General features: G+C 41.7%; 1 protein-coding gene across 1 annotated transcript; it reads left to right on the top strand.

Moving 5' to 3' along the window:
• The first annotated feature begins 283 nt into the window (after nt 1-283).
• On the top strand, nt 284-19,846 carry LIX1L (limb and CNS expressed 1 like). The gene is made up of 6 exons (XM_060028683.1): nt 284-646; nt 9,357-9,520; nt 12,015-12,155; nt 16,603-16,698; nt 16,999-17,076; nt 17,631-19,846. The coding sequence occupies exons 1-6, from the start codon at nt 355-357 to the stop codon at nt 17,871-17,873; spliced, it is 1,014 nt and encodes a 337-aa protein (XP_059884666.1). The 5' UTR covers nt 284-354; the 3' UTR covers nt 17,874-19,846.
• Nucleotides 19,847-19,867: the final 21 nt, after the last annotated feature.

The raw sequence follows: 19,867 nt of genomic DNA, 5'->3' as shown, positions 1-19,867 counted from the left end.
CCTCTAGCCTCGGCCCTGGGGTCTGGCCCGCTTTCTAGTACTCCCCACAGGACTCCCAAAGACGCGCCCAAGCTAAGCCTCTTCAGTACAGAGGATGTCGCTTTTTCTCTTTGTAATTGGTTGCTCAGAACCTCCGCCCTCCTCAGTAATTTGCCTATGGCGGAGCGGCAGCCGGCCAGCTCCCGCCCCCTCTCTGGTGATTGGCATACGACCTGGCTCACCCCCGCCCCCGCTTGACTGACGGCTGGGCTCCGGCACCTCCTTCAGTCCCTGGGCGCTCGCTGGCGGGGGAGGCTGGGACCGTTAGCTCGCCAGGCTGGCAGGCTCTGGACCGCTACTCCACTGGCGGCCGGGATGGAGACGTTGCGAGCGCAGCGGCTGCAGCCTGGAGTGGGCACCAGCGGGAGGGGCACTCTGCGAGCGCTTCGGCCCGGAGTGACTGGGGCCGCTGCAGCCACCGCCACACCCCAGGCGGGCCCCCCGCCGGCCCCGCCGCCCCCCGCACCGCCCCCGCCGCCTCTGCTCCTGTCTGGGGCCGCCGGGCTGCCGCTGCCCCCCGGCGCCGCCGGCAGCCCCGCAGTGCTGCGGGAGGCCGTGGAGGCCGTGGTGAGGAGCTTCGCCAAACACACGCAGGGCTATGGCCGAGGTGAGTCTGCGGGGTCTGGCCTCCTGTGGGACACCCTCTCTGTAAGGGAGCTTTGCTCCCACAGTCCTTTGGATCGCTTTTCCTGGCGCAGAGCCTTCACATGCATTTCCTTTTGGGGAGTTTCCTTCTGGGCTACACACACACACACACACACACACACACACACACACACACACAGACTCGCACACGCACAGACGCACACATTCATACACACGTTTAAGCCTCCCACCCCTCCCCTTTATTGAGTTACTACTATGTTCTCCAGGGACCCCTTTTTACAGGTATAACCCTCTTTTCTATCCAACCTTTTCTCCTTTAGAAATGGAATCCCTCCTGTAGCTTAATGCCTTAACATCTCTCTGCCTTTAGTCCCCGTTGTGTGGGATCCTATCCTTTATCTCAGATCCAAGACATTTCTCATCCATATCCTCTCAATCTTTCTTCTGTGATCTCAGCAATTCCTGGGCTCCCTGCTAATTTACTCCATCTCCTTAACCTTGACTTTTAAATTCTTTTCTTACTTATGTCACTCTGAGATTTCCAGTGCAACTTCAGATTTGCTGGGGAATTAGGCAGTGCTTTCACAAGTTCGCTATAATTGTGCCTTTAAATCTGGACCCATACCATTGAGCCCACACCAGCTTCCTGTGACTTAATACCTCTTTGGTGTCTTTTTAAGTATGGAGCCTCACGACTCCAGCCTCTCTGTCTGGCTGGCTCTGTTTTCCTGGCCCTTGCCCAGGAACTGAGGATAAATCCCAGGCCTTGGCTCTCTCAATGTTAAATTCAGTGGAAATGAGCCAGGCAGAAACCCTATTTCCATTAGAAATCTTCATCTTAAAGATGTCTAATTTCCAGGGTTTCTGAAAAGGGGGATGTGAGAATTTTCTTTGTTGTTTTTGTTTAACCAGTGCAGAATTTCCTGAGTTTGAGTTCCAGATTTATAGTGTAACAAGAAATATATAGTGAGCGGTGTGGGATACAGCATTCAGGTCTGGAATTTCTGAGACATCACTTCTCTCTGCTTGGCTAGGTCCTGCCTGACCTGGAAGTGACTATCTTTAATTTTCTAGTTTAACATTAATACAGAGAAAGGTTGTGGGGCTTTCTCTGTAGATAGTAATGACTTTTTTTTTTTTTCCTCCCTGAGAAAGTGCAGTGAAAAGAGCACACACACAGACTTTGGAGTAAGACTAGTCTGGATTAAATCCCAGATTAAATCTCTGTCACTTGCCAGCTGTGTCTCTGTGGAAGCAACTTAACCTCGCTGAGCTTCAGTTTCCTCAAGAATTATGATGTGGACTAAATGAGATATTGCACCTGACACATAATGGGTACTTTAAAAAATGACAAATATTCTCTCAAATTTATTGGTTCATATTTCTTTGGGAAGAACACATCATTTTCTCTCATTGTTAAATCCTAACAGTGTAAAACCAATGGTGCCTATGAAAACAGATTTTTAGATCCATTTTGCTTTATATGCGCAATGATACATTTCCCATCAGTTTCCCTTTGTTCTTCAGCATTTTGAACTCCTACCACGGGGGCAGTCACTCTGCTAGGTGCTGGGAATGCAAATGCACATGATCCTGAAATTCATCATGAGGGAATATAATTGTTTTTCTAGTTTAATTCCTAGACTTAATAGAGCAATGTAATGGAATTGCCATTAGCTATTGTCCTGTTGCTTCAGGTCTCTTTTAAGTCGGGACCAAGGGAAGGTCTTTGCCTCTGGGCATAGGAGTAGCCAGGAGTGGGCGCCCTAAATCTGAAGCCACCTTCTTAGAAACTTATAGTGTTTATTAAAATTGTAGAGGAGTGACAGTTTTCTTCTCTGGGTTACCTGGAGAGGCTCTTGTCTAAACTGAGCATCCTGTAAAACCTTTTTCATTTCCTTAGAAAGGATGAGGGAACAAGGGGATTGTACTGACCAAGAGCAATCAGTCAGGATTCAGACTCTCCCGCAATTCTCCCCTCCAACCTCCCTACCTCCCACCACAGTCCTTCTCATTATTCTTGAGTTTCTCATTTCCAGTCTGGGTGTCCAGCCAGTACTTTGGGAAAGTTTGGCAGATAGTTTAGCTTCAGGCAAGCGGAATCTCTGCTGATTTGGCTCAGAAGTCCTTCACCACATGGAATCACTTATTCTGCTTCAATTAATAGGTAAAGCTGCCATTGGCATATGTCCACATACCTTTGTGACTGATGGCATGGTATTTGGGGGCTGGCTCTATTCCCCTGAATATAATTTACTTTAGTCATTGCCTAGACCAGTCCTCAATCCAGCAATGCTTTACTGCATCATCTTCAATTCAGATCTTTCATCATCTTCTTCCTGACTGCTCTAAATTTACCTTTGCCAGGCACAGTCTTTAGACCTGACTCATGTAGGATCTCAGCATTTATTTTTTTTAATTCTTCTGTCATTTCACTTGTTTGTCCTATATCTCTCCCTGCAGTCCCTGCCCAAGATACACACCTAGCTCAGTATGCTACAGGATCTTAATCAGTCTATGGGATTTGGAATCAGAGAACCTGGGCCTGTCAAATAATGGCTGTGTGATCTTGGATAAATTACTTTATCTCTCTAGGCCTCATCTGTTCCATTCATTCATTTAACGAATATTTATTAATCACCAGTGGTGAACAAGACAGGTACTCAGTCCCTATCTTCATGGAGCTCACAGTCCACTTTATAGAGCCTCTGTGAGGATTAATGGTGCAATAAAACAGGATAGTACAACAGAAAGAGGGTTGGTTTTGGAGGCAAACAAACCTTGGTTCTAAATCCTGGTTCTGCCACTGTGGCTTGTTCCTTAGCTTGTTCGCCATTTGTGCAATAGCTATTATAATACCTATCTTAATAGTTCTGCATGGATTAAATGAGATAATGAATGTAAAGCACACAGCACATAGTACTCAATGAGTGGCTGCTATTATTACGCATGTGGATATGCTTTGATAACTGTGCATTTGATAGGTATTGTTAGCATTACCGTTTCCTTTGCCCCTTTTTCCGCGTGGCATATAGACCCCTTCTTCTAACGGCTGACAGCTGGTAGTCTCTAAGCTGGCACGATTGCCTGAATGACCAAGTCACTTTCCTTGCTCTGTAACTTCTGTGTTGCCCTCTTCAAACCTATCTATTTTAAAATTATTGCTGTCCCTTTATATCACAATATGGTTACATGATTGGAAATTCTGCCCAGCTACTCCACTAGACTGAACAAATGAATCTTGTGTGGTATTTTCTGTTTACAGTTTTTCCTTTCCCTCAGAATCACAGACAGCTTCTTTGTTGTGAGTATGTAGTTAAAATGATTGATCTGAATGTTTCTAATTTTTGGAATGTTGGATTAGACCCTGTATTACTTTCCTGTGGCTGCTGTAACAAATTATCACGAAGTTGGCTTAAAACAACAGAAATTTATTCTCTCACAGTTCTGGAGTCCAGAAGTTCAAAATCAGTATCACCGGGCCAAAGTCAAGGTGTCACAGCAGGTCTGTGCTCCCTCCAGAGGCTCTAGGGGAGAATCTGCTTCCTTGCTTCTTCCAGCTTCTGGGGGCTGCCAGCATTCCTTGGCTTGTGACTGCATCATTCCAATTTCTGCCTCCATGTTCATGCTGCCTTCTCCTCTTCTGTGTTTCATCAAGTCTCCTTCCCTAAGGACACCTGTGATTACATTTAGGGCCCACCAAAAATCCATGATAATTTCCCCATCTCAGATCCCTAACTTAATCACGTCTGCAAAATCATTGCCACATAAGGTAACATTTACAGGTTCCAAGGATTAGGACATGGACATCTTGGCAGGGGGCATTATTCAGCTTACCATAGTCCTCTCCCAAAGTCACATCACTTTTCAATCCTTCCCTTCCATCCCTTCCAGAGACTATGCACTGTGGGCTATTCAGGGATACCTTCTACAAATTGAAACAGGAAATGTCAGATGAAGTATTGTTAACCAGCTTCCCTATCTTCATAATAATGTGAATTAAGCCAGGCCAGACTATTCTCATCATCCTGTATGATCAGAGAGAACCTTCTCACTCACCTCTCAATTCCATTATCTGTTTATTATCTATTTATCCATGCTGCCCCACTACAAGATTGTATTTATTTTTATAGAATTTTTATTATAGTTTCATGTGGTGTTTTTTTTAATTTTTAAAAAAATGTTTATTTATTTAGCTGTGCTGGGTCTTAGTTGCAGCAAGTGGGATCTTCATTGCAGCATGCAGGCTTTTAGTTGCAGCATGTAGGATCTACTTCCCTGACCAGGGATCAAACCCAGGCCCCCTGCCTTGGGAGCATGGAGTCTTAACCACTAGACCACGAGGGAAGTCCCCATGTGTTGTTTTAATGTTTTTACTCTGGTGGGTATACAATCTGTCTGTCTTGCCTCTTAGACATTCATCTAATATTTTATCTCCTAAGGAAAAAACAAAAGTATTATCTTTCTTGTTGTTGTTCAACATTATGGTACAAGCACTTAAATATTCCTCACTATCTTGGTCTTTCGTGTCCCTTTCAGCCCAGCATCCATCAGTGACTTCCAAAAATTAATTGTAGCTGTCAGATATGTATGTCTCAGTAATTGCTACCCTCCTACCTCACTGTCCCTTTAACCATCCTTACGTAAACCATTATATCCATGATTCCTCACTGAAAATCTGATCAAAACTATGAGCACCCTCCCTACACCCCCCCACACACAAATACTCATACGCACACACACACACAGACACACACACATGCTTAATTTTACTTAGAGTGTTAGGGGACTTGTGAACCCCCACGAAGTTCAGCCATGGACTGGACCTTGGGCCCTGGGTTAAGATTCCCAAATTGGAAAAAACATGGGCATCAGAATTTCTACTTTCATGCCCCACTTCTGCCACAGCTATGTGACCTCAACCAAGTCATTTCTTAGCCTGACTTGGACTAGATAATCTCTAAAGTCCCTTTCAGCTCTAGAAGTGAATGAGTCTTATGAGCATTTTCAAACGTAGATCACAATTCATTGCTTTTTTCCTGATCACTTTGCCCAGTTTCTCATTTCATGCTCACATTTCTGAAATAAGACTCCCTGTTTCATTTGGCTTTGAGTAATCATTAAAAAATAGTCCTGTACTCTGTGCCAAAAGGGATTTAACTGGCCATGGAATGGACATATGCTTTTTAATAGGACCTTCCCCATTATAGCAGTCTCCTCCCCTTCCTCTTTATTTCAATATTCTCCCTGTTGTTTGCATGTCAGGAGAGCTGTCACCCAGCACATTGTGCTAAATTGTCTCAAAGAGGGAACTGGGCCTGAAAAGAGCTCAATGAAAAGAACAAGAGTGGCTAAGCTTTCTGGGCAGCAGTGACCTCTGAAGAGCCTCTGCTAAAACCAAGGGTGGGAAAAAGAGAGTTTTCTTTTCATGCTGTCTTTTAATGGAAGAATGAATATTTTAAAAAGTCAGTTAAATGTAGAGTATTAGTAAAGAGCTTATGCTGCTTTTCAAACCCTGGCTGGTACATGGAGTGCTGGCTTCAGTTGCAGAGCAGGTAAGATAAGTTATTATTGGCCACTAGCTTTTGAACACCTTCCTGGCAGGGAATGTATGTTATTCATCTTTGCATCTCTAATGCCTAGAATAGAGCTATGCACCTATTAAGTGCTCAAATTTTTGTTTAATGTGTGTGTGGCAGCCATGAAAACGTGTTTAATATCTCCAGCTGCTGGGAGCATAATTGACTGACAGCCTTAAACTGCTGTTCCCTCTGAGTTCATCACCACATTTGCACTGAGGCCACACATCCTGCAGGCTGCTCCCAGTCAATGACTGAGCACAGCAGGGGTACAAACTCAGGCACATCCTAGTGAGATGTGGGATTCCTTTGGCTTGAGGACTTCCTACTGGCCTGGCCAAGCCTTTCTTGGAACGGTGCTGCAGTCTGAGACTCACATATCCAAACTTCCTGCCTTCCCTTTCTCCTTCCACAGGTGTCAGACCTAGAACATGGTCTGAAGGCTCTCCCTTCTCCTGCTTCCTCCCCAGTAAATCTCTTGCCTGTCTGTCCCATCTTGGTGTCTTCTCCTTGTCAGATCTTAACTAATGTAATATAATAGAATTAACGAGTCCTTGTTGTAACTAAGAGTAGAGAGTGGTCATGTTGGAAGATATTGGAGAATGTGTGTGATGAATTTTTATTACGAGGCTTTAGTTAAAGCCATTTGAAATGTTTGGAACCTTAGAGTCAAAAGAGATCCTTTCTAGGCCTTCCCTGGTGGCGCAGTGGTTGAGAATCTGCCTGCCAATGCAGGGGACACGGGTTTGAGCCCTGGTCTGGGAAGATCCCCCATGCCACGGAGCAACTAGGCCCGTGAGCCACAATTACTGAGCCTGCGCGTCTGGAGCCTGTGCTCCGTAACAAGAGAGGCTGCCATAGTGAGAGACCCGCGCGTGTAGAGCGGCCCCTGCTTGCTGCAACTGGAGAAAGCCCTCGCACAGGAACGAGGACCCAACACAGCCATAAATAAATAAATAAAATTAAAAAAAAAAGATCCTTTCCAAAAACAAACTGATTTTATCCCTCCTTCCATTTAAAACTCTTCAAGAGATTTCCATTGCTCCTAGGATAAAGCCAATATTCTAACATGACCCACCAGGTCTGACCTGATCTGGTCCCTGCTTTTTTGTGTGTGTGTGTGTGCAACCTCACCTTGCATTTATACTACCCCTCACTCTCTCTTTTCTGGCCACACTAGTCCCTTTATTCACCATATTTCCTGCTGCTGCAGAGCCATTGTACATGCTATTCCTTCTGCTCAGAGCACTATTCTCTCACCTTTTTGCCGAGGGAATTCATACTTATATCTGAGCTTAAATATTACCTTGTCAGGGTAGCTTTCTTTGACCTTCTTAATTAGTCAGATGCTCCTACATTTACCACTCCTTTATAGCATTTATCACTGTTGCAATTTTTCATTTGTAAAAATTTTATGGTGTATGTGTATGGTTTTGCTCACTATTGTAACAGCCTAGCACCCAGCACACAGTCTAGCACAGAGTAGGTACTCAATACATATTTGTGGAATAATTGAATCCAAGTATTGAGGGATGAAGGGAACTGTTCTGGAATTTCTGGAATACAGTGTCAAGTCTGGAGTTTGATTTTACCCTATATACAACTAATAACATAGCCGGTTACTGTTTCATGGATGCTGGCAGAAGTCAAGAGACTTCTGGGTCAGAGACAAAGGACTTTATTACTCATAGAACAGCAAGTAGCATGAGCATCCTGTTTGCTTGCATTGGTTTCCCTTGTCTCCCAAGTCTGATGTGAAGGGCTCAGGTGGATGCTTACAGGCCATGGGTTGCATTACAGGAGAGGAACACTGAGCTTGGGGAACCTGCCATTTTATAGCAAACAGTAAGCAAGCTTGTTCTTTGTCCCAGAGGGAGATATTACTTCATCCCTCAAGGTTTCTTGCTGCAAATTAAATCCTGAGAAAGGGCCCAAGTAAGGAGCAGTCAGGGCCTTGAAATCTTGGCATACCTAGCAAGATGGAAAGTAGTGCAGGAGACCTGTGGAGGAGTGTTTCCCAATATACAGTCCTTCCAAAGATCATTTATGCCTAGGGAAAGCCTCAGAATTCATTCCCTTCTTCCCTTCCCTCCTTCCTTCCTTTCTTTCTTTCTTTCTTTTTTTCTCTCTTTCTTTTTCTTTCTTTCTTCCTTCCTTCCTTTCTTCCTTTCTTCCTTCCTTCCTTCCTTCTTTCCTTCCTTTCTTTCTTTCTTTTCCTTCCTTCCTTCCTTCCTTCCTTCCTTCCTTCCTTCCTTCCTTCCTTCCTTCCTTTCTTTCTTTCTTTCTTTCTTTCTTTCTTTCTTTCTTTCTTTCTTTCTTTCTTTCTTTCTTTCTTTCTCTCTCTCTTCTCTCCCTTTCTCTCTCTCTCTCTGTCTCTCTGTCTCTCTCTCTCATATATATATAGTATACACATAGTATTCCAGAATGGAAAAGGAAATCTATTCATGGGTTTGCTCACCAGAAGCACAGCCTTGAAAATGGCTAATAGGGCCATATTTCCTTGAGTGACAGTATTATATAATTGACTCTGGAACATTGACTCTGGAACCAAGACTGCCTGGGTTTGAGTTCTTGCTCTTCTGCTTTCTAGCTGTTATATCCTTGGGCAAGTTATTTAACCTCCCTATGTCTCATTTCCCTCATCTGTAAAATGGGGAAAATAAAAGTACCTGCCTCATAAGATTGTTGTGATTAAATAGGTAAAGCACTTGGAGAAAATGTGACATACAGTAAGTGTTCAGTAAATGTTAGCACTTATGATCATGGTGGTTATTACTCTTCTAGGCCAGCTGACCAATTGTGGAATAATCTACTTCATCAGTCAGAGATAATGGTATGCTGACCTTGGAAACTCTGGCCTCCAATATTTATGCTATTCTCCTTTGGTGTCTAGGACTAATCAAATGTGAACTAGGGAAGTAGCGGAGGAGGGCAGGCATACTCTGGTCTTCCTATGCAAATGGACTTAATCACAGCATAGGCTTATTAATTAAAATGCTTTTAAATGATAATAGGTAGGGAGCTAAGGGGGCTAGATTCTTAATGTAAGTACAGGTTACAGATACTGTATTGAGGCAGAGCACTGCTTGGAAGCGTTCTTACTGCTGAACTTAACTACTTCTCTTTTTGCAGTGAATGTGGTGGAGGCACTTCAGGAATTCTGGCAGATGAAACAGTCCCGTGGGGCTGACTTGAAGAATGGGGCTCTCGTGGTTTATGAGATGGTTCCCTCCAACAGCCCTCCCTATGTCTGCTATGTCACCCTGCCTGGGGGAAGTTGCTTTGGGAGTTTCCAGGTAAGAGTTCTGAGGCAGCAGTAGCAAAGATAAACGCTTAGGTGCTACTAATGTCTTTCTCTATCACTTTGGCCATTAAATCTCTATCCAAAGTCACATATTTGAGGACTTGGACCAATTCTGGGCAAATCATTCTGATAAGCATCTGAGGCTCATTTGAGCAGAAAAAACCTCAGTAGCATGCTTTTCTTTTAACCATACTCAAATTCAAAGTGGGTTTGGGTTTTTGAAGGCTGAAAGAAAAGCAGACTACTAGCATCTAACTCACGTTCTAATCTGGCTTTCCAACTTCCTGCTATCTCTTTTTCAGGACGTAGAATAATACTCATTGCCCCCGGTACTTTTTCTTATCACTATCACTAAGGAAAGCAATGTTTGAGGACTCTAAGAGATCAAAGGAGAGGGACTATATATGGTGGAAATAGTACTCATCTAAGCATTAGGAGATCCAAATTCTTGTTCCCCTGACTGCTAACAGGGCAAGTCGAGTAGTTAATCTGGGCCTCAGTTTCCCCATCTATAATATGAAGGAGATAGATTAGATTATTTCTAACCAGTATTTCTGGTACTAACATTCTACAGTTATATGAAAGTCCTGTAGTATATGATGATGAAAAGCGCTGATGCTATTACAGGGTAACGAGAAATTTGACTAGTGTGAATATTATCATCAAAGATGGATTTTTCACATTGCAGATAGGAAGGTAGCCTCCTGAAATGTCAACTTAGAGCCTGAGTAGGAATTTAGAGAAGAGACTAGACACTTTTGTTCTGTTTTCTGTATGGTTTGTATAACCCTTAGACAAAGTTATACCCTCTGCTCTGTGCTTCCATAGTGCCTTGAACTTCCCCTATCATATCATTTATCAAAACATATCATAATTGACTGTTTCTCTCTCCTAGTGGACTATGCTCCACGGAGGCAGAGGTAGTGTCTGTCTTCTTTCTTGTTCAGTTTTAAATCTCTACCATCAAACTCAGTGCCCAGCAGAGAACAGACTCTTAATAAATCTGTTGCATGAATGAGTGCCATTGTAGCTCAGTTCCTGCCTCAAACGGAAACAGACCTAAGGAAGCTTCATTTCAAATCAGGTGACTAAATTTTTCTCTCATAACCCCAGCCATTTCGGAGAAATAAACATATGCCCAAGATGACTAATGTTTATCTTTTGCTACTAGAAAATAAGACCTTTCCTTCCTTTTCCCACCTCACCATACTGTTGATTAAAGATTTAATAATTTTATGGGGATGCCCCAAACTGGACCATCAGAGTAATTTGATTTCTGTTACTTCCTGAAAGAGTAGAATTATCTATCTTGGCCCCTTTTAGCTTATATCTTTTATATCCACTTTGGCAGGTGAAATTTCTCCTGGTGGTTTTCTTCATAGATGACTTTTCAGAAAGAGCACTATATAGTAGAAAGAGTAGCAGGCTAATAAATAGTGAGAGAAGTGGAAACAGAGAAACTGAATAAGCAAGAAGACAGGATTAATGCACAAAACTCCATATGTTGTTTCAGAGAGACCTGTCAGCTAAAGGAAACTGGGAATTACTGATATTAAGGATGGTTAAGTAGCAAACATAACCTGGCCTACTTTTTAAAACTATAACATCACTTTCTTCCTTTTCTCTCATCCTAATCACAAGTGACAGAGGGCACAGAGGCCTTTGAGGCAGCCAGTGAAGATGAATTATAAAGGTGGCTAGGGATCTGAAGTTGAGTGATTTAAGACTTTTGAAAATCAGGCTTGTTCTATGATACTACATATGTTGGAAACAATGTAAAAACATGAATTAATTTAAAATTTTTTCTTGTTTTCCTCGGGTCAGCTTTCCTTTCCCTAGCCACCTCTCTTCTCTTTGCTTCTACTGGGAGCGGGTGGGGGAAGACTATAAAATCCTTCCTCAGACCTTAGACTCTGTTCAGGGATAGCTCCGTAGCCCACTACATTATTGGGGAAACTGCCTGCACATAGCTAAAAGAAAAGTCCAAGAATCCCAAATGGGTGCTTCTGATAGAGACTAGAGGGCTCCTCTGCAGAAGCAGCTTAGACATAGCTTTGTTCTAATCTTAGGTTATCTAGAGGGATGAAAAAATTCTTGCCTGTCTGCAGAATAAGAGAACAAGATACAGATTTCTAATAGACTGGCCAGAATCTGGCTTTTGGGTAATTAATTCTCTTGACAGTTTAAACAGGGGTATTTTTCATATCCAGTGATTATATGCTGACCTCAGCAGTCTTCTTCATCCTGCATTCAATTTGGTATGAGCTACAGCTGTCTCCAGTTCCTTAATGACTTCAGGATGTTGAATCAAATTTATGTTTCCAAATGCCCCAACCATTTTACAATAAAAACTTTGGAGGGTGTGTTGAACAAACTGATTTCGCCAAAGAGTATCCAAGTGTCTTCTATCCCAAGTGTTTCCCTCCCACTTTTCCTTCCTCTCTCAGATACACATGCGCACATATTTTCTCTGTCTCCCTGCCTAGTTTTGCCCCACAAAAGCTGAAGCCCGGCGGAGTGCTGCAAAGATTGCGCTAATGAACTCTGTGTTTAATGAACATCCTTCCCGAAGAATCACTGATGAGTTCATTGAGAAGAGTGTCTCTGAGGCCCTGGCATCTTTCAATGTAAGTTACTTGGAGTTGGAAGGGAGGAGAGTGGGGGATGGGAGAATTGGCTGATTGGGAAATCTTGTATATTCCCGGGAAACAGAGCATGAATTCTTGGTTTTCTTTCCTGTCTGCATTTCTGTTCTTTCTGTTTATTTTCTGTCAGTCTTTTGTATTATATGCTCCACATGTCTCAGTCTCTAATTCTATGTGTGTTTTTGTTTTTGTTATTTTGTCTCTTTGGTATCTAGAAACCTTTACTTCAAGATTTATGGAAGTTTAGAGGTATTACAAAATAAAAATTGAGCTTGAATTTCACTTTTCCCAATTTTGGTTTAAGACCTTAGTCCCTTCTTCCTTCACTGTTCTTTTTTTTATGATTGTTTTTATTGTCACTTTGTTTCCTGCCTCCATTACTTCATCATATTAATGAAGAACACTTTATAATACAAGGTCTTGTCTTTTTACCTGTCTAGGAATGGGGAGTGTAATTTATTTACTCCCTTTAAAAAGAACATCTGTTCTTTAAATGATAATGATAATGATGATAACCATAGCTAATCCTAACTGAGTATTTATTTTGTGCCAGGGACTCTTTGAGGGGATTTATATGTATTTTATCTCATTTGATCTTCACAACAATCCTATGAGGTATGAGTACTATTATTACCCCTATTTTAAAGATGAGGAAACTAAAAACACAGAAGTGAAGTTTTGCCTAAAATAATATAGCTTGTAAATGGTAGAGCCAAGACTAGAACCCAAGTCAACTTACAGACTTTTCTAGCTTAGAGGTACATCTTAGAAATTAGCACTGCCTTCTTCCTCCCTCTGCACAAGATCATTGATAGGGAGATAAAGTCAGATCAATTTTCTGTTTATGTTTTCTTTGCATTTATGATGTAATTACATATACTAACTCCTTCAGTTATCTGTTTTGTAGTTTAGTATTGAACACTCTGAATCATAATCCCTCTGTAGCCTAGGACCCGTCTGTTTTTCTCCTATTACTTTTTGCCCCAGTCAGCAGTATCTGCAAGGAATAAAAACATTTTTATATTAATCAAATCAGTTAAAATTAAGAAAGCACATTTTTCACTCTTAAGTCACCTAGTGTATTATAAAATGAAACATTAGATTGGATTATAGAAAGCAGTGGTTATGAGCATGGGCTCTGAATTCATCGTTTTGAAATTATGGTTCTACTTGTTATGTGACTTTGAACAAGATATTTAATCTGTCTTGGTTTCCTCATCTGTAGAATAGGATAACAATTATACCTATCACATAGGATTATTGGATAAAAGAGAATATGTTCCAGCACTTAGTACATGTTATCTGTTTAGGTGCCTTTAGATGCAAGTAATAGAAAATCTCACTTCAAGTTGACTTAATAAATAAAGGAAGGAAATGTATTATCTAACATGATAAGAAGTCTAGAAGTAGGGCAGATTTCAGGGCTAGATAATTCGATGGATCAAGAATGTCATCATCTAGGATGGCAGCCCCAACCTGGACTTCAAGCCTGAAGACCAGTCCCATTGTGACATAAAGGACGAGTTCTGATGTCCCATCTGTAGGAGCACACTCTTGGGAGGGTCTGGCAGGGAGACACTCAGGTGCAAAATCTCCCGCAAAATTGGCTGCCTGGGCCTCTGGTCACTGGATCTGAATAAAGCAGACATTTAACCTGGGGAAAAAAAGAGAATGTCATCATCTACTGGCCCAAATTCTTTCCATCTCTCAACTCAGCCATCCTCTAGATATTGGCTTTGCCCTTGGGCTGACTCCCCTCAGGGTACAAGACAGCTACAGAGTTCCAGTTGTTAAATACAGACAAAACTAAACTCAGAGACAGAAAGAGGCCATCTTTTCTCGTGTCTCTTTAGTAGTAAGGAATCTTTTCCCAGAAGCTCTCCAGCAGAACTCCCCTCTACCACCCAATGCCCAGAATTCCCACCTTAAAACCAGTCACAGGCAAAAGGGATTAGGATTTACCCACTGGAGTTAGGATAAAATCACTCTTCTCTGAGGCAATTGGGAGATGTATAGGCACTAGAATAAGATTAAGGTTCTTTAGTAAGGAAGAAGGAAATAGATATTGGATAGGTCACCAGCAGTGTCTGCTACAAAGTGTTTAAGAAATGTAAACTATTATTCTTCTCATGCCAGTATTCTTTTTTGATTAACCCCCCAAATTGAGAACTTAATGGATTTCTCATTAATATCCCAATGGAATTCCCATACTCCAGAATAACAATTTTCATTTGGTCTTAGCCATGGGCAAAGAGTGATGTCCACATTCTTTGCTTTTAGCTTTTGTCCTTCAAAGTCCTGAATCTGATACTATATTATGTCTTTTGACAAATCACCTAGCCTCTGTGGGTCTGAGTTTCCTCATTTGTAAAATAAGTAGGTTAAATTAAAATTAACTCTAATTCCTTTCCAATTATATTCTAATGTTCCTACCATTAATCAAGTATTCTGTGATTAAATGTTTATTGAATAAATGAAGCTCATATATCACCTTGTTAGGTGTAGAAGTGTCATATGTGGTGGAACTTGCCAATGGTGGGTCATTCCACGCTGGTGTACTCCAAATAGGTTACAGATGTGCCATGATATTGATCCCCTCAACTCTCAGGGGAATTGAACAAGGCCTAGGGCAGATGGACTCCTCTGCCCCACAGCCTCTGCTGGCAGCTGCTCTGCCAGCAGTCTTCTCTGTATATCCCAGTTGGCTGTACAGATAGGGTCATTATTTTCTTTGGGCCATATCATGGAAAAGTTTGGAGGTACTGAATAAGGTATCGCATTGTACTATTAAAGATAAAAATGAAAACTGTTGCTTGCTTTAAAGCCCTAAATCCTCATGGTGAAAATTACCACCATTTTCCTTCCTGCCTCTAGATTTTCACTTCTAAATACAAATTTTGTGATCTTTGCTTCACCACAAAGATTAACTACATGTGGCATGATTGTTTCTCATGAGCCACAAAACAAAGTGGGTTGATTTTGAGTAGTTCTGACTTCTTGTTAATTCTAGCACAGTGAAAGCAAATAATAATAATAAACTAGCACTTATGGTATACTTACTAAGTGCCTGGCATTATTTTAGGTGTGATACATGTACAGTACAACCTCATGATAAAGCATCCCACAATAAACTGAATTTGGATATAACTTGATTGGCTCCTGACCCCTATCCAGTCCCCTTGCTCAAAGAGAGCAGAATAAAGTTCTTATCTTGGGAGGTGGGGGTGTGTGTGGAACTGGCTAGAAAGATCAGGAAACCTCTCAGGAAGCAGGAGGAGAAAGTTGGATCCCTGTGTTCCCAGTAGTCTCCTGGCCTTATTCTTCTAGATCAGGTTGACAAAAGGGTCACTAGTAAACCAGGAGATGCCCTTATTTTGGGAGTCCCTGCAAGACCTAGGATCTGGAATTATCTCCAATAATATGAAACCACCACCAAATAGCACAAACCAGAGCCAGTACCTGAATGGATTTGGATTGTGTAACTGGACACCAGGTCCAATACAATAATGCACCCAAATTGTATGATTGGAATTGTTAGACTGCATTTATCTCTTTTTAAGTTTAAATTTAAAAACTCTTTAATTCTTAAAACAATCCTGTAAGGTAGATCTATGATTGTTCTCATTTTACAGTTAAGGTAGCTGAGGAACAGAGAGGTTAAATAACTTCACCAAGGCCGCAAGACTAGTAGGAGCTCTAGTCCACGCTCTTAACTTCTATACTGTATTGTTTTTTTGTACACACTAGGCTTGCAGGTAGGACAATGTATCTTAGTTCTACCCCTGCGGGGTCATGTCGCCAGTAGAAGACACATGAAGCAAATGTCCAGGAGGCCAAACTGCTACCCAGAATTTGCTGTGCTTATGACTTTTATTGTTGCCCTTTAAAATGCATTTGTCAGTTGTCCTCTAGGCTAGTCCAATCCTGTATGCTGAACTCACTCTGTTATTTTAGCTAAATCAGGACTCTTCTCTATGTTTCAGTGTTCCCCCTTTTGTAAAATAGGGAAAACCAGGTTGACTTTTCTCTGTCACCTAAGTTAAAATGTGTGGTGACTTTGGAGGCCTCTAGGACTGTGCTGACCAGCAGAATAGCCACTAGCCACATATAGCTATTGAGCATTTGAGATGTGGCTAGTATGAATTGAGATGTGCTGTAAGATGAAAGAGATACCAGATTTTGAAAACTTAGTACAAGAAAAAGATGTTTCATTAATAATTTTTATAATGATTGTAGTTGAAACAATATTTTGAGTTTATTAGGTTAAATAAAATATGCTATTAAAATTAATATTTATTGTATATTTTTTACTGTAATGTGGCAACTACATTAAACATGTGGCTTACATTATATCCCTCTTGGACAGTGCTCTTTGAGGTGATAATCCTGATTGAAAATCTATTTGTCTTTTCCTTTTCTCTGTTACCAGGGCAACAGGGAAGAAGCTGACAACCCAAATACAGGGATTGGTGCCTTCCGATTCATGTTGGAATCCAACAAGGGCAAGTCAATGTTGGAGTTCCAGGTACTATACTATTCTATCTACTTCCCTGGCTCTAATAACGTGGGTCAGCCTGTATACACACACACACACACATACACACGTGCGCGCACCTCCTACTAACACTCAATTGGAAAGGAAGGCAGAAAAGGTTATTAGGATATTTTTCAAAATATAAATATCTTCCTTCCCCCAAAGACGTATCAGAGTTGGTATAAGAGATGCTGCCACAACTACATTTTGTGAAAGTTTCCCCATTTAATTCTGATGCAACCCCCCGATATATATGCCACTGTCCTGGCACTTCATATTTTCTTCCTCCAGGAGCTAATGACAGTTTTTCAACTGCTGCACTGGAATGGCAGCCTTAAGGCCATGAGAGAAAGACAGTGCTCTCGGCAGGTAAGAGCTCCTATGGGTGAGGGGAGTCTGGCAGAAGGACTATTTTTTTTTTAATATTTATTTATTTATTTTGGTTGCACCGGGTCTTAGTTGCGGCACATGGGCTCCTTAGTTGTGGCATGTGAACTCCTAGTTGTGGCATGCGAACTCTTAGTTGCAGCATGCACTTGGGATCTAGTTCCCTGACCAGGGATCGAACCCGGGCCCCCTGCATTGAGAGCACACAGTCTTAACCACTGTGCCACCAGGGAAGTCCCAGAAGGACTATTTGGAGGTGGATGTTGTGTTAGAATAAGCAAGCCTACCAGGTTGTGAATCTTGAAAGCCTTACTTAAAGACTTCATTCCCATAGTCTTTCCTTTTAAAATCTTAACTGTGATTCTTTTACCTGCCTTGCTTCTCCCACCAGGAAATTCCCCATAAGAATCTCCTCAAAGGACTCCAGTGCTGACTTCAGTTACGACTCAAAGGCTGAGAGTTCCTAGTCCCAGTTGGGTCAATGTGGTATGAACCTTTACTTTGTCCGTGACTTTGACATTCCTCTCCCCCTCCAGGAAGTGTTGGCTCATTATTCACACCGGGCCCTAGACGATGATATTCGCCACCAAATGGCATTGGACTGGGTGAGCCGGGAGCAGAGTGTGCCAGGAGCGCTGTCTAGAGAGCTGGCCTCTACTGAGAGGGAGCTGGATGAAGCCCGGCTGGCAGGCAAGGAGCTGCGCTTCCACAAGGAGAAGAAAGATATTCTCATGCTGGCTGCTGGGCAGTTGGGCAACATGCATTCTTCCAGTTGCTAGGCATCTACCCACATACTCCCCATCCTCTCCAGGCCCGTTTTTTATATGTCCTTTCTAAGACTTAGTGTGATTTCTGTACATACTTTCTCAGTTTTATACTTTAAAATACATATATATATATATATATATATATGTATAAATTCTACACCTGGATTCCTATTTGCTGAGCAATCCCTCTTCTTACTTGTAGTTTTTGGATGTAGTTGCTTTTAAAACATCTCCACACCAATTTACAAGAAGAGCAGGCTGTCTTTGGAGCTTTGTTAGCTCTTACACTCCAGTAACTCTGTGTAGTCATTTCAATAGCACAGAGTGATTGACTAATTGTTCATGTCTCCTTCTTTTAAAATAACAGGGAGCTTGAATAAGGACTGTGTGCCTCACCCTCACCCTCATTCCTGCTTTCTCTTGGACCCAACAGGACATGAAAATGAAGACTTCGGCTTTGGTTTCTCTTGAGCTGGGGCTACTTGGTACCAAGTTGTTCCTCCAGTAACTAGATATTTCCTAACCTACACCCCCCGCCTCCACACCACTACCTTACTCCTCCTCTGCCTGCAAATGGTACTTCATTTTGGAGGCTTCCTTACTTTATTATTTGGAAGGAAGTGGAGATCTGGTCTCTTATTTTTAAAATAATTGCTGAGAAACTGCCCAGAAACAAGAGAGGGAGTATAAACACAAGCTGTAGGGGTTTATCACCTACGTTGCTTCTGGGGCATGCATACCATACCATACCATTGTCCAGATTTCCAGTATACTCTACTGAAGGGGTCAGGGCTGAAGTTGCTTACCTTTCAGTATTCTTTTTTTACTCCTCCTCCCCTGCTCACCTAGCTTAGTTAAGCCCTGGCTATAGATCTTCCTGCCTGCAAAGATTGGTAGAAGATAAAGCATATTTCCCTCCTTTTTCTCCTCCCATCGTTTTTCTCTTTGGAAGCATTATCTGTCCAATTTGGTGAGGGCTATGTTCCTCCTACTCCCACGAAGTGGCTGCTGTTTACGACCTTAGATGTATATACCTTAGATTCACATTTGTTTTCCCTCTTTTCTTTCCTCTTCCTCCACATTGATTATTAGAGCATGAGTTGATCAGAAAAATTAGATGAGACTTTGGCATTATGGCACTTCCTAATTGGAACCATGAGAGACTGCAGGAGGGGAAAGAGAATCAATGATCAGCTACCTGTGTTTTTAATACTATTCTCTTCCCCCACCTCTTTCCTGGGTAAAATAGGAGAGAAATGATCTGGAGTACAGCTAAAGCATTTCCCTTTGGGAGAATTTTTTGTAGGTCTCTCTAAGATATATTTTCTCCTTGTTTCTGTAATCACCTTTATACTATATTATAGCTCAGTGCACTTCCTAAACTGAGTTTGGGAAATTAATGTTCCTGCAATTACATTTTCCATTTAACAATTATACACTTTGCTTTTAGAAATGCGTTAGGAAACAGGCTACAGTTTGCTCTTTTGGATCAGATAGGGGAAAGGTGAAAGTCAGCTTTCTTGCTTTTGAAATCATCTTAGTGACCAGTACATATGGGATCAGAAGCAAGGAATCTAGCAACAATTGCATTAGTGCTTGAAAGGGATTTCCTTGAATTCTCCAAGCTCCATCTCTGTATTCCATGAAGCACATGTAGGGTTGGAGCAGAGGCTCCTACATTAAACAATAGGTGTGTCTATTCAATTTTTATTGATATTTATAATCCAGATATCATAAACCCTCATTTCTCCTTTGCTCTTTTCTCTGGGAAGTGTTAAGGGGTGTTGAGTTATGGGAAGAACTTGTCTTTGCACCTCCTGGATTATTTTTCTCAAATACCAACCAGTAAGATCCCAAAGAACTTGAGAAAAATTGTTCCCTGATCTGTCTACTTTTGGTGTTAAAGTTTTACTTACCTTTTAGTACTTTCTATGTATTTTATATGTATAATTTTATACAATTAAAAATAGATTTTTGTCTAGTGAGCCAGATTGATTCTTTCTTGA

Source organism: Delphinus delphis, chromosome 1 (genome assembly GCF_949987515.2).
Source record: "Delphinus delphis chromosome 1, mDelDel1.2, whole genome shotgun sequence".
Lineage (NCBI taxonomy): Eukaryota > Metazoa > Chordata > Mammalia > Artiodactyla > Delphinidae > Delphinus > Delphinus delphis.
The sequence above is the reverse complement of the archived record's forward strand: the minus strand, read 5'-3'. Positions and strand labels throughout refer to the sequence as shown.

Bases quoted from the DNA above. Each gene is read 5' to 3' on its own strand.
- LIX1L (XM_060028683.1), top strand. From the start codon at position 355: ATGGAGACGTTGCGAGCGCAGCGGCTGCAGCCTGGAGTGGGCACCAGC. The intron at 16,699-16,998 runs GTACTATACTAT...TTCTTCCTCCAG, and splicing joins AGTCAATGTTGGAGTTCCAG to GAGCTAATGACAGTTTTTCA. The intron at 17,077-17,630 runs GTAAGAGCTCCT...CTCCCCCTCCAG, and splicing joins AAAGACAGTGCTCTCGGCAG to GAAGTGTTGGCTCATTATTC.